The sequence below is a fragment of the Octopus bimaculoides genome, chromosome 7 (genome assembly GCF_001194135.2).
Source record: "Octopus bimaculoides isolate UCB-OBI-ISO-001 chromosome 7, ASM119413v2, whole genome shotgun sequence".
Taxonomy (NCBI): Eukaryota; Metazoa; Mollusca; class Cephalopoda; order Octopoda; family Octopodidae; genus Octopus; species Octopus bimaculoides.
In genome coordinates, this window is record NC_068987.1 from 24,828,316 (window position 1) to 24,842,010 (window position 13,695).

Below are 13,695 nucleotides of genomic sequence, written 5' to 3' on the forward strand. Positions count from 1 at the left end.
GTGTTAGTTATGTTTTTTGTGTAAAGGGACACAACTTGCCATAACGTTTTATGCCAGTAAACAAAACTAATGCGCGCGCACACACACACACACACACACACACACACACGCACGCACGCACGCACGCACGCACGCACGCACGCACGCACGCACGCACGCACACACGACTAACTTCCGCAGTTTCCGTCCTACCAAATTGTACTCACAAGATATTGGTCAATCCGAGGCTCGAGTAAAAAGCACATGCACAAAGTTGAACGCGGCGTGATCGAACCTGCAACGTAAAAATAATCATATGTACGATAAAATCCTTACAGTACAGAAAAATCTGTCAACGACCAGTTCAAGTCTCATGGCTGGTTGCTGACAGACTTTTCTCCTCTGTAAAGATTTTATTCTATCTATACTGTTCTATCCGTACTTACGCGTTGAAAAATATATCTTTCTACTTGTACAACAATACATTTCAGCGCTTCAAAAACAAACTTTTGTTTGTTTACATATGACGTAAAAATAATCATTGGAACCAATCTCAATTCAATCGACAAAACATATAACTCATAATTTTTTACAAACAAATCGCTGTCGGTGGGTATTTTTTAGCGTAAGAGCAGCTCTAATTAACGCTGAAAAGCATTCCAACGGTGGCCTTTCCACCTTATTTTGAGACATTGTATATCTAGAACTACATTATCCATAGTGTTCTTTAAAATATGAGTTTCAAATTTTGGCATAAGGCCAGCAGTTTCAGAGGAGGAGTGAAGTCGATTACATCGACCCCAGTGCTCAACTGGTACTTATTTTACCGAAAGGATGAAAGTCAAAGTCGGCCTCAGCGGAATTTGAACTCAGAACGTAAAGACGGACAAAATGTCCCTAAGCATTTTGCCCGGTATGCTAATGATTCTACCAGTTTGCCAGCTTAGTGCTCTTGAAATTATAAAAAGGGAAAAGATGAAATAATATCAGAGCATAAGCGTAGGAATAAAGCATAATATAGACCTAAACTTTATACTCACTAATTTTCATCACGTCTTTTAGGATATGCCTCGTCATTTGTGGGGAAAATAATCGTCAGACGCTCTCCTCACTTTCTCACTCTAATGTCCCTGTTGATCAGAGGAAATATTTAGCTAGAACTGTTGGTGGTCAATGACATGACTAAAGTACAATATAGATGGAAGTATCTTTGTGTCGTATCTGTGATATGTAGAAGGTGAAATACAGATGAGAGTGTTACTGTATAGTGTTAACAGCACGGTTTAAGGCGACGAGCTGGTAGAATCGGTAGAAGCGGCATTTCGTCCGCCTTTGAGTTCGAATTCCGTCGGAGTCAACTTTACTTTTTATCCTTTCGGAGTCGATAAAATAAGTACCAGTTGAGCAATGGGGTCAGTGTAATTGACTTATCCTCTCCCACGAAATTGCTGACCTTGTGTCAAAAATTTTAATGGCATGGTGAATTGAGAGTAATAGAAATGGAGATATAGTTGAGCAGTGTCAGTGATTATGGAGGACAGCAAAATATAGATGATGTTCATTAGTGAAATAATAAGGACAATGGTCTGGTGGTGTCGTTGTGAAATGTCAATGGTATGGTTGGAGTAAAATTACAAGCGGAGATGTTTTCTTTCTTTTTATGCAATATCAAGCAGCACTAATTACTACTGTTTCAGGAACTGGCCGTGGTCGTATCTTTTGTGGAGATGTCGGCGATCAAATGTTTGAAGAAATCAACATTATATATAAAGAAGGCAATTATGGATGGAATCTACGAGAAGGACATCGGTGTCGACGAAATCGTGTCTGTAACTCAGAAACAATTAGTGAGTGTATTAATATATTATTACTTATTACTTACTATAAGGAAATAAAGGTATCGAAGCATAAAGATAATTCTTAATTCAGCGAGGGAGGTGACGCAATTTGTTGAAACCTAGCGCAAGATGTACAAATATGTGAATTTCATAATGTGATGCTAAAAAGGAGTATGCTCTGGAGTAAGATTAAGACCCAAACTGTTAAAAATACTTAACTTTTATTTTTATTAACTTATACAATGAGTTATGCATTCATAACAAGTATTTCTGTATATATATATATATATATAAAAGTTTCTTTCTTTCCCTTCTTCCATTCCACAGGAAATGAAATCTTCCCGATATCTACCTACAGACACAGCTATAATCGTAAAGTTGTTATTGGCGGCTATGTATACAGAGGGCACAAAATACCGTACTTAAATGGAAAATATATTTTTGGCGATTTTCTCAATATGTAGGTATTTTCTCCTTTTGAGGGTTTTTTTACGAATTTAAAAATGTATTTACTTCAATAAGTAGGCATAGCTGTGTGGTAAGAAGTTTGCTTCCCAACCACATGCTCTTGGGTTTAATCTCACTGCGTGACACCTCTCGGCAAGTGTCTTTTACTATAGGGCTTTCCTATAAGTAGGTTATCTCCATGTAGATAGTTAAACTTCCGGAGGCTACCCACGCCATTGTTATTATTTTACGTCTTATCATGGATATAAAGTAGCTTGATGATTCAGCTATCGAAGTACTTACTGTGCCTGAGTTAAAGAAATATTTAAGATTATATGGACAGTATGTTACTGGAAGAAAGGCGGACTTGACTGAAAGGTTGAAAGGAATAAAAATTCTGTCGATGAAGAATGTCAACAAAGTAAATTCATCGGACGATAAGTCTGAAGTATCGGACGATACTTCAGACAGGAATAAGCAGAAGCTTATATCTCCTCTCGGTGAAGTATTGCCTGATCTAAAGATCTTTGTAAGTTGCCGAATTTCACAGATAATGACATAATTACCTCGTGCTACGGATGAAAGCAAAGCAACAGTTAAGGAGTGGCATATTTTACCACAACAGACACGTACACAGCATCGAATACCACGATGTGAGTAAAAGCTGCTCTCACCAGTCCGGTGTCTGGTAATCCCTTCGATACCGACATCAAACCAAAAAAAGAATCCTGACCACAGAGTGTGGGTAATTATGTCAAATGTCACTGGCAAAGTGCATTCAGCTGATTGCAACTGTTAAAGCAAGTCACTGAGCATGCGTACATGTCATACGGGAGAGTTCCAATCAGGGGTGGATAACACCTTATAGGAAAGCCCTATAGTCCCGAGCCTTGCGAGTGAATTTGGTAGACGAGAATGAAAATAGCCCATTCGTGTATATATATATATATATTCCCTTGAGAGGGTAGAGAAACAAATGTGAGGATAAGCAAATTTGACAGATCAATATATAAAATATATTTTATGCATGAAATACATAATATATACATATGTATACATATAACAAGGTCCAACTTACGCAGAGTACAAATGATATAGAATATTAAGCGAATAGAAAAAAGGTATTACAAATTCAGCAGCTGTTTCTGGGGTCTCGGTGATCCATAATAATGTTTGTAGATTAATTCCAGCAGAGAATGCGGCCGTATGGATGAATTTAACATAGGATGAAGAGAGCTTCCGTCTTCAGAAGAAAGATCGTACATTTCAAATCCATCTGTGAACTTCTCTGTTTTAAGATCTCAAATGTAAGATCTCTTCCTTGAAGACGGACGCTCGTATCATCCTATGTTAAATGCATCCATACAGCGGCATTCTCTAATGAAATTAATCTACAAACATTATTGTGGATCACCGAGCCCCCAGAAACAGCCGTTGGATTTGTCATACCTTTTTCCACTCCTTTAGTTTCCTATATCATTTGTACTCTGTGTGTATATGTATAACAGTTCCTTTCTTTCTCATCTTCTATTCCACAGGAAATGAAATCTTCGCAATATATACCGATAAACATTTTATATAATCATGTATTCAATATACTTTACATATTGATCTAATTTGCTTCTCTCTCTGGTATCGTGGATAGGAATGTGTTAAGTTTTGTTTTGAAGACCTCTATATCCATGTCTTGCAGGTCTCTCAATTGTTTTAGCAGGGCATTAAAGAGCTGAGGTCCTCTGAAACCGAGGCTGTTGCAGTACCTTATTTTTATGTGAGATGCAGTGGACGGTACCCTTGGTACTATGCAGTGGCGACCTGTGCGGGCATTCGTGTAGTACTTGATGCCAAAGTTTGGTATCAGCCCTTCCAGTATTTTCCATATGTAAATTATTACAAATCTCTCCCGCCTGCGCTCCATATAATATATATATTATATACTTATATATACTTTTACTCTTTTACTTGTTTCAGTCAGTTGACTGCGGCCATGCTGGAGCACCGCCTTTAGTCGAGCAAATCGACCCCAGGACTTATTCTTTGTAAGCCTAGTACTTATTCTATCGATCTCTTTTGCCGAACCGCTAAGTTACGGGGACGTAAACACACCAGCATTGGTTGTCAAGCGATGTTGGGGGGACACACACACATACATATATACATATACATATATACGACGGGCTTCTTTTAGTTTCCGTCTACCAAATCCACTCACAAGGCTTTGGTCGGCTCGAGGCTATAGTAGAAGACACTTGCCCAAGGTGCCACGCAGTGGGACTAAACCCGGAACCATGTGGTTGGTAAGCAAGCTACTTACCACACAGCCACTCCTGCGCCTATTATATATATATTATATAATTATATATACTTATATATTATATATATATATTATATATACTTATTATATATATATATATATACATGTTTGTATATGTGCTTACTACCCCCCCCCCACTCGGTATTAGTATCTTTACATCTCTGTAACTTGGTGGTTCAGCAAAAGCGAACGTTAGAATAAGCACCAGGCTTGCAAAAAATTAAGTACTGTTGGTGGAAGATCGATTTGGTCGGCTAATCCTTTCAGTGTAGTGCCCTAGCATGGCTGCAGTTGAATGATTGAAACTAGTAAAAGGTAAAAGAGTTTCAGAATATCCTTTTCGCTGGTTAAGTAGTCTTGAAGTAATCTTGATGTAAAGGATTATTCAAGTACAGATTTGTAGATAAGTCAAATACCAGATCGAAATATAACGTAACTTAGCAATAAAATATGAACATGATGTTTTGAAGTTAGTAAATTGTTGAGTGCGATGATCAGCAATGTTCGTTGTTCGGTTAGCAAGCCAGTCTTTACTCAGGCCTTTTAAGGGTGAACGTTGAAATCTTCCAGCATAAGAAGTTGTACCACAAATACATTGTTGTGAACAAACTTGAGTAAAAATATTCGTACACATCCATGTTTGTACTGCGTGGTCTTTAATCAACTCCGATCAGTTCCTGGGGCTAGAGAACAGTAATAATCCGTACATGATCCAGATCCTTGGAGTAATGTCGAAACGACGGTAGCCGGACGGTGCGATAGCTGTAAAGACGGTTTTATTCTGGTAGAGGTTGGATCGAGAAACATCAGTGAGAAAGATATCGGTAGTATTTGGAGTATCCTATGTCTCGGCAGTGATGGGTGTTAAGAATGATGTAGGAAGTGGAGAATTGCGAAATATTCGGTTTCTCCACTGACAGCATTAATATGGGATGCCTGTGAGAGTCTATAAGAGTTGTGAGCAGTGAAGTCACCTAGGATGATTACTTCAAGAAGTAGTGAAGTAATATAGACGACCTGTATACAGCACGGGAAGCAGTCTAGGACAGGGGTTTTCAAACTGTGGTCCGCGGGCCACAGGGAGTCCGCAAGGACAAGACAGGGGGTCCGTGGACAGCAAATACTTTTTATGGGCAATTTGATTTTATATATGTTTTTTAATCGAAATCTTTTAATTGACAATAAACCTATTTGTTAAATACTGTTAAATAAATAAATGTAAAAATATATGTTATTTTAAGCAAATATTTATGTATAAATTTCATAAGCGTTTATAAGGGGGTCCCTAAGGTAAAGCCTGAAATATAAAGTCAAAAAGTTTGAAAACCCCTGGTCTAGGTAGTGTTGATGGTGGGAGAAGTTCAGAAAATGGTATATATGTGTATAATTGTTTTGATTTTACAGAGATCTGTTCCTCTTGAATGAAATGCCCACAGGCCACTGGTCAGAAAGCAAACTTACCTATTGTGAAAACATCAAATGCGAATCTAACAACAGTGAAGCACAGAAAAATCAGTACATATTGTCGTTTGGAGAGGACATTGAAGGTAATACATCGTAGATAATTAATTATTTTCCTTTTGATATCCTATGTAGAGACGCGTCTTCCCAGCGATATTCATTTGTTGTTAAACATATTATTGGGTGTAAAGGAAGAGTAATACTTTCAGTCAGACTTCCGAAGTTGATTCTGGACAGAAGCACTGCCCACGTATTATGGAGAACGAAGCAGCAACACTCAAATATTACGGACTGCATTCGCTAAAAGAGTACTAGACTTAATGGTAAACATTCCTTCATAGGCGCAGGCATGGTCATGTGGTTAAGAAGTTCGCTTCATTACTATGTGGTTTCGGGTTCTATTCAGCTGCACGGCATCGGTAATATGTGAATCAACCATAGCTTTGGATCTTCTAATGCCATTTCATTGAGATTTGGCAACCGGGAAATTTGTGTAAGTGCTTCGGGGAGGCCGTTCCTCTTCTTGAGGAATAGACTTAATCTGTCTCCTAGTTTAATATCATCACGTGACCCATTGGGAATGTTAGCAGTGTCTAGGTCTTCGGTCTAATGATAATGTCTTCCATTTCTTTCATCGGTCTCGGAGGCACGAAAAAATATCAGGTATGCTCCCCTTCTTCCTTGTATTAAGGCATCTGATGCCTGCTTTTCCTCCTTGCATCACCTTTACTGCGGCTAACCCCACTAAACGCCATATTAAATGGGTGCAGACATGGCTGTATTGCTAAAAAAAGTTCACTTCGTACTGGTGTAATTCCTGACACACTATTCCTGAACACTAAACGGGGTTGTCATGCTTGGAAATATTTTGATAATAAGTCTCCTCAAGTAAGGCAAATGTTGGCTACACAACAACAAAAACAATAACTTGCTACTATTATTGTTACTATTATTTCCTCTCTTTCTTAGGGGAGCTGTATATGTTGACGACTTCTGATCTATTTGGCCATCAAAGTTCCGGACACGTCTACAGTATTCGAAGCAGGAGCAGGTATGACATTTATTGGTTTCTGTTTTCCCATTTTGTTTTTATCCTTTCGATAGGAGGAAAGGCACTGTCCTTGATCCTTTACTGGGCCCCCAAAACTGGTGGATTTGAAGAATGCATCCTTAAACTGGAGACGTGACCAGAGTGCTTGCAACAGACGAACTCTGCTAAAGACACCCAGGGTACGAGGTAGTGGTGTTAAAATGGGTGATAGATTAAGTCTACTACCAAGCAGACCATGGCGTGAAATGAACGCAGAACTCGAACTCATAGCATCCTGTCCAGGTTGTTACAGTTCTGCCAATCCACCGGCTTGGATTAGTTTTTATCTATTCTGAAAGGATAGAAAGCGAAGCTGACCTCGGCGTGATTTGAGCAAGAGAGTCGAAACAGATACTGTGAGACCTTGCAAGTAATAAAGTATAGTTGATTGTTAACACCCAGCAAATCGAGTTTGCAACCGAACTTCAATTGTTGGGAAAGGTATGAACGTCAACACTCTCATTCTCACGCATACTGCAATTAGTAATTAGATCACTCTCTGACTGCGAAAATTTAATGGCTAAATGTTCCAAATATCAATTTTACTTAAGATTTAGTTTTAGTTCTAATGGTTTTAATTACTTTTTGAAATATAAGATAAAGCTAGCTATGTAATTACAAATAATAATTCCTGAAACACAAAAGCCAGTAGCTAAAGGGGTTAGTCAATACTACCGATCCTGCAATTTGTCTTTCATCTTTTCGGGGTCGATGAAGTAGGCACCAGTCGGACGCTGGGACCGATATAATCGTCAGAGCTCCCCCACCCACAAAATTTCAAGCCTTCTATAGTAGAAAGGATTATTATTATTATTTTATGGGTCTCGGAGGGATTAAAGGCAAACTTGATCTTGATGGGATTTGAACTCAGAACGTAAAGAGCCGGAAGAAATATCGTAAAACATTTCCCCGACGCTCTAACAATTGTGCCAGCTCATTGCCTTATATAATTACTCATCATACTTTCTAATTTAGGTAAAAACTCGATAATTTTGCGGGGAAGGTGTTAGTCGATATCGTCAATCCCTGTTTTCAGCTACTGCCACCAACCATCCCACTTTGTAAGGCTGGAAAGAGGACCCAAGTGCCCAAATCTCCTCCTAAATAACTACCTCCATACTACCAATGCAAATTGGTAGATTTGATTCCATTATATTATAAGTGTTATAAGGCAGCAAACAGGTAAACGTTAGCACGCCGGGAAACAGACTTAGTGGCATTTCGTTCATCTTTGCGTTCTGCATTCACATTCCTCCGAGGTCAACTTTGCTTTTCATCTTTTCGGGGTCGATAAAGTAAGTACCAGTTGAGCACTGGGGTCGATGTAATTGACTAACCCCCTGCCATAAAATTGCTGGCCTTGTGCCAAAATTTGAAACCAAATATTATGATTACTATATTTTACTTTAGTATATCAGTAATATCACTAAATTTGATCTCAGTAAGTTACTTGTATTACTATCGTTATTAGACCCCAGTATATCATTGGTATTTATTTAATTGACGTCCCTCTATGCTATAGTTTATTTTAATAAAGATATTTTCTTTCTTTGGCAGAGATGGAAGTTCACACCAACGAACTAGTACCGTTTTTACAACATTCGTGTTATTTATTACCTTGGTTATCAAAGCACACTTGGTATTTGGATAAACATGGTATATTGGTTAAATTTTGTATACAGATAAACATGTTATTTTTAATAAACACAGTTTATTAGTAAATATGATGTATTGTTAGAAGGGAGGCAACAATACAGCAGCTATTTTGAACCGATAAAGAGAGAAAAGAAACATCGAAAACAAGAAAAACATGCTTTAAGGCTTTCAGTATTATCACACTATATTTATACATTATTGCTTTCATATATCAACACAAAGTTCAAGTGTTATTGGGAATATGAGAATTGACTCTTGTTCTTTTTTCTGAAGAAGAGAACATTACAACTAATAATTATTTTTATTTTGAGAATATATCTGAGAGAGGGCACTTGCTTCATCATTATAGAATATCTGTGATCTGTGGGCTCCCTGTTTGATACCAGGTGGATATCCTTTTATTGGGATGTTTCATTTCTTCATATAGTCGTTCTCATACTTGACTCTATCTAAACCATCACCGTTTTTTTTTTCTTTTGCAGTTCGTCCTTGTAATGTTCTCCCCCACCTCATCTTTCACCCCTGTGGCAAATAAAAAAAATTACTATCGTTATTATTGCTGTTGTTACTACCATTACTGCAACTGCTGCTGTGTTACTGTTGCCGGGGCCATCATCATCATCATCGTTATATTATTATTATTATTCCGGGGTCGACTTTGCCTTTCATCCTTTCGAGGTCGATAAATTAAGCACCATTTCGTTCGAAGCTCGTGAATTATTGTGGAATTGTATTATTTTAATAATGTTACTTGAACTTTTGTTGTATCATCTTGTTTACAAGACAACTAACATTTTCTGAACCTAGTTTGCTTTTTGAATTATTCGTTCTGTCGGGTGTGGGGAGGTAACTTTGAATTTTTCAATCGAAAAATTACATATATAAAATATGGTTTCCAAAATGGAGGCCAATATGAAAATAGTTTCCCACCACTACTTGCTACAATTAACAGAAAATGTATATATAGCAACAGCAACGGCAACAACAAAGAAAACACATAAATGAAAATATACATTAGCAATAGAGGCAACATTAATACCGGGAGGTAATATTTATTCTCACTTAAACGTGGATGTTCCGTTAGAACAAACTATACTGTGGTAGATACCATATTGACTCTCATATTGGCTTTTGGTGTAAAAATGCTCTTTTGTTTAAATCACTAGCAGGGAGATAAATCCCTGTCACTTCCAACGCCGAGAGCACCAAATCATGTGATTTCGACCTTCCTTGGGCTTGTCAATGATGGACACTCGATTACTAGAGATAGCTCATCTTCCTGCCAACCATATATAGAAAAACAGTGCCAGAACAGGCGCTGGTGTCTCGATTAGCCAGTGAGCTTGTTATAAAATATATATTAGCGACAGAGGCAGTATTAAAATCAAGAGGTGATATTCATCTCGACTTAAACGCGGATGTTCTGTAAGAACAAGCTATACTGCGGTAGATACTATGAGAGAAACTTTCATATTGACTTTTGGTACAAAAATGCACTTTTGTTTATATTGTTAGCGAGGAAATGAAAAAGAACGTCAAAGCAACAACACCGCTACATCTCACACCATGACAAAACCCAACAAGAACAGCAGCAGCAATAGTAGTAACAGTAGCAGCTGTAGTAGCAAGCAAGGTAAAAAAAACAATGAAACAAACACGACCTTCACCACTGTGCTCACTGCAAAAAAAAAATAGAAGACCTCCGCCACTTCGGCTGTCTTCATTACCACAACAGCATCAGTATCAAAAGCAATATCAGTATCATCACGTCACTAAAAACAACACCAACAGCAGCAGTGCCAAGAATAGAAGCATCACAAACAACAGTACCAACACCAGGTGGAGCAGCAGGAGAGATCCACTCAACAACATCAACACCAAATACTACATTAAAAAAAAATCAAAATCATCGCCTACACCATCACAACAGACCAGAAACACAGAAGTGTGTTTCTACGTAGACATACCTCTCTTAACTGTAACATATTTCTCTGACTCCAAAAACTCATCTACCGAGGAACACGATTTGGAAAAATCACCAGAACGGATTCTTGTGAAAGGACGGGGGAAAAAAATTAGAAAAAGTGTTGTACCAGACTAAAAACGAAGGGATTAGATAGAAGACATGGAAACCGACAAGCAGTTACGCACCCACAAACCCGACACCAATTCAACAATAAACATCTCTAACACTATAAACACCGTCAACATTACAAACATTACAACAAACAAAAATGCATACCAATCCAGACCAGCAACAGCACTCCCAAAGCATCATCAACTACATGGGTACTAATAGAAACAAGGACTTAAAACCCCTACTCACATAGAAATTATAAAATCAATATAACAAATCTACAACAATCTGAAAACAAAATATGCGAAGAGAATGAAGTTTTTGTGGAAACACTTGCCCCGCCGACGAAATTGGGTGATTATTTTCATTCTTCTCTTCTCTTGCCAAACATAACCATACTTAGAATAGGCAGTGTGAATACCCATGGCCTGTTGTCATATTGGAAACAAGGTCACCTGCTCAATAACCTTATGTCACTAGATATAGCTGTGGTGGCCATCACAGAGATCAAATTTTCCGATCCACAATCTCTCATACTCATTTTCGATGGTTACGAGATTTGCTTTCCTCCATGTCGACCGGGAATGAGCGGTGGAGCTGCAGTATTGTTTTGGAAAGGTCTGAGTTTCACGATATAGATCATCTTGGGCACGAAAGGTAAGTTAGTGACTCTGGATTTGAACTGTAGCGAAAGTGGTGTTTTTCAGCTAGAAAACGTTTATGTTCCTACAAGCGTGGAACAGCCGAGTTTCTTTAGGCATTTGGAGACTTGCCTGGGAACCTCGTGCTCTTTAGTGCTAGTGGGCGATTGGAAGGTCGTCTTGGATACATGTTTGGATTGTGTGCGACTAGCTGATGGGAGAGGTGGGTACAAACCCTTTGCAAACCTGCTTAGACATTTCAAATTGTCTGACATGTACCAACAGGATTTCCCGAACGTGCCAATGTGAATAAGAGCAAACCACACAGGTCATATCTGTCGTATCTAGATAGAGTATTCTGTAGGCCTGTAGATGAGGATAGCATAGGCTGTCCTTTTTAAAATCCTCGGCTACACAAACTTCAAATTTATGATAGGTAGAGTCGACCTAGATAAGCTTCGTAGGCAGGAACTCAGTTACTGGAAACTTTCAGAAACTTGATTAGCGAATTAGTTAAGTGGTTGTTGAGGGGTCGGTTACCAACAATAAATGGTGGTTTCCTTGAAAAAGGCGATTAAAGTAGAATCAATTAGGTTTGTAAGGCCTCAGCGATAGAAAGAAATAGAATGAAAGAAAAACTGAAACTTAGAAGAGACGCCCAAGAAAGGTATCGCAACTAATTCTTCAATGCGAAGCGCAAAGGCTGCAATGTCAGAGTTAAGTTAGCGGAAGTGAAACGTGGCAACAAGTCCATAATTCTGTTTTTAGTGAACCATAATGGGTGATTGCCACCCGAGGCCCAGTAGGTGTGTACGGCATTTCAGTAGCACTTAGCTCGAAAGTTTGAGACGAATGACTGACCGGAACGCAGAATGGACTTCATTGCCTACCTCGACTGTGGGCAAGTGAGGTAGTCTGTGGCGAAAAGCCGCTAACAGCTGCAGAAATGCGGGAAGCTATAATTGACTGCGCGGGTGGGGGTGAAAGTTGTCTGTTTTGGATGATCTGCCCTAAAGCTTTACTTTATATGTCAGACCTGTTTGGAGGCCTCTTAGCAGATCAGGAGAATTCCAAGTTCTGAGTCGAGGAGCGGTAACACTACAACGAAATGATCCGAACAAAGGGGACTAAATGGATAATTTTAGGCTCATAACTCTGCTAAACGCTTTAGCGAAAGAGATCGTGTGATGGACCAGATTGAAGGGGCTGAAGACAATCCTTCATCAACTTTTTCAAGTTCCACTTGAAAAAGGAAACTGAAGGTGAAGAAGGAAGTGCTGCCTTCTTGCAAATTTGTTGAAAATGGGTCAATATGGCAAACAGGGTCCGAGTGAGCGGGCTCACTCTAAATATGCACATATAGATTGAGAGAAGAGAGGACATTTGCCCTAGTGTCAGAGTGGCCGTAATTTTGTGGGATGCCCTACGAGCAGCCCTTGAAAGTCTTCCCTATTGGAGAAATTTGTTCTTTTGTTTTTGTTGCTTTACTCATTACACGCCTTCATGTAACCCTTGTATTATATTGTATCGTCCCGCACTGCCCTTTGCCTTTGTGTAGATCCTTAGAGGTTAACAAAAAAAAAAAAGTCATTATTATTAATAGTACGTCAGAAAGTCCTTTCAGTACTAGATTCAATAACCATAAGTCCTCATTCAATATCCAAGAGAGACTGCTATGTCACACCCCTGGCTAGGCATGTATGGTTGTTAAAGGAAAACGCTATGTAGTACAACATCAAGTAGAAAATCTTAGAGAAGTGCAAGCCTTATTTTAATAGCAGCAGAAAATGCAGATTATGTTTATCTCAGAAGAAAAATCTTATTGAAAAATGTTTAACAGCCAGACAATAACGTAAACTGCGGGTACGAAACTTTCAGCCCTTGCCTACTTAAGAGTCCTCGCCTACAATCACAAGGTTCTGCAAGCTTCGGTCTTCCCACCACCATATCCTGACAACCCAAATGAACACATGCATATGCACCCAGACATGAACTTAAAGGTTTGAGCACTCACTCAATCCCTCATATCTCTTCATATATACCAAACCCTTAACCTCTGCATATATTTTCATCTACTCCTGTTACTTTGTAGCCATTTCAAATAGCTTAGATCCAAGGGATATAACTTTTGATAAACCCCTCGCTGATTTACCTCCCACGATTTCCTTTGGGTTTTTTTTCCCCCCCACAGC

General features: G+C 38.8%; 1 protein-coding gene across 1 annotated transcript in view; it reads left to right on the forward strand.

Moving 5' to 3' along the window:
* Nucleotides 1–9,338, forward strand: part of LOC106872827 (HHIP-like protein 1) — an 18,526-nt gene extending 9,188 nt beyond the window's left edge. Inside the window, exons 4-8 of the mRNA XM_014919954.2 lie at nt 1,677–1,826; nt 2,145–2,277; nt 5,983–6,125; nt 7,009–7,090; nt 8,687–9,338. Coding sequence (XP_014775440.1) covers nt 1,677–1,826; nt 2,145–2,277; nt 5,983–6,125; nt 7,009–7,090; nt 8,687–8,780 — 602 coding nt within the window. The 3' untranslated portion in view covers nt 8,781–9,338. The remainder of the gene's footprint in view (nt 1–1,676; nt 1,827–2,144; nt 2,278–5,982; nt 6,126–7,008; nt 7,091–8,686) is intronic.
* The last annotated feature ends 4,357 nt before the right edge of the window (nt 9,339–13,695 follow it).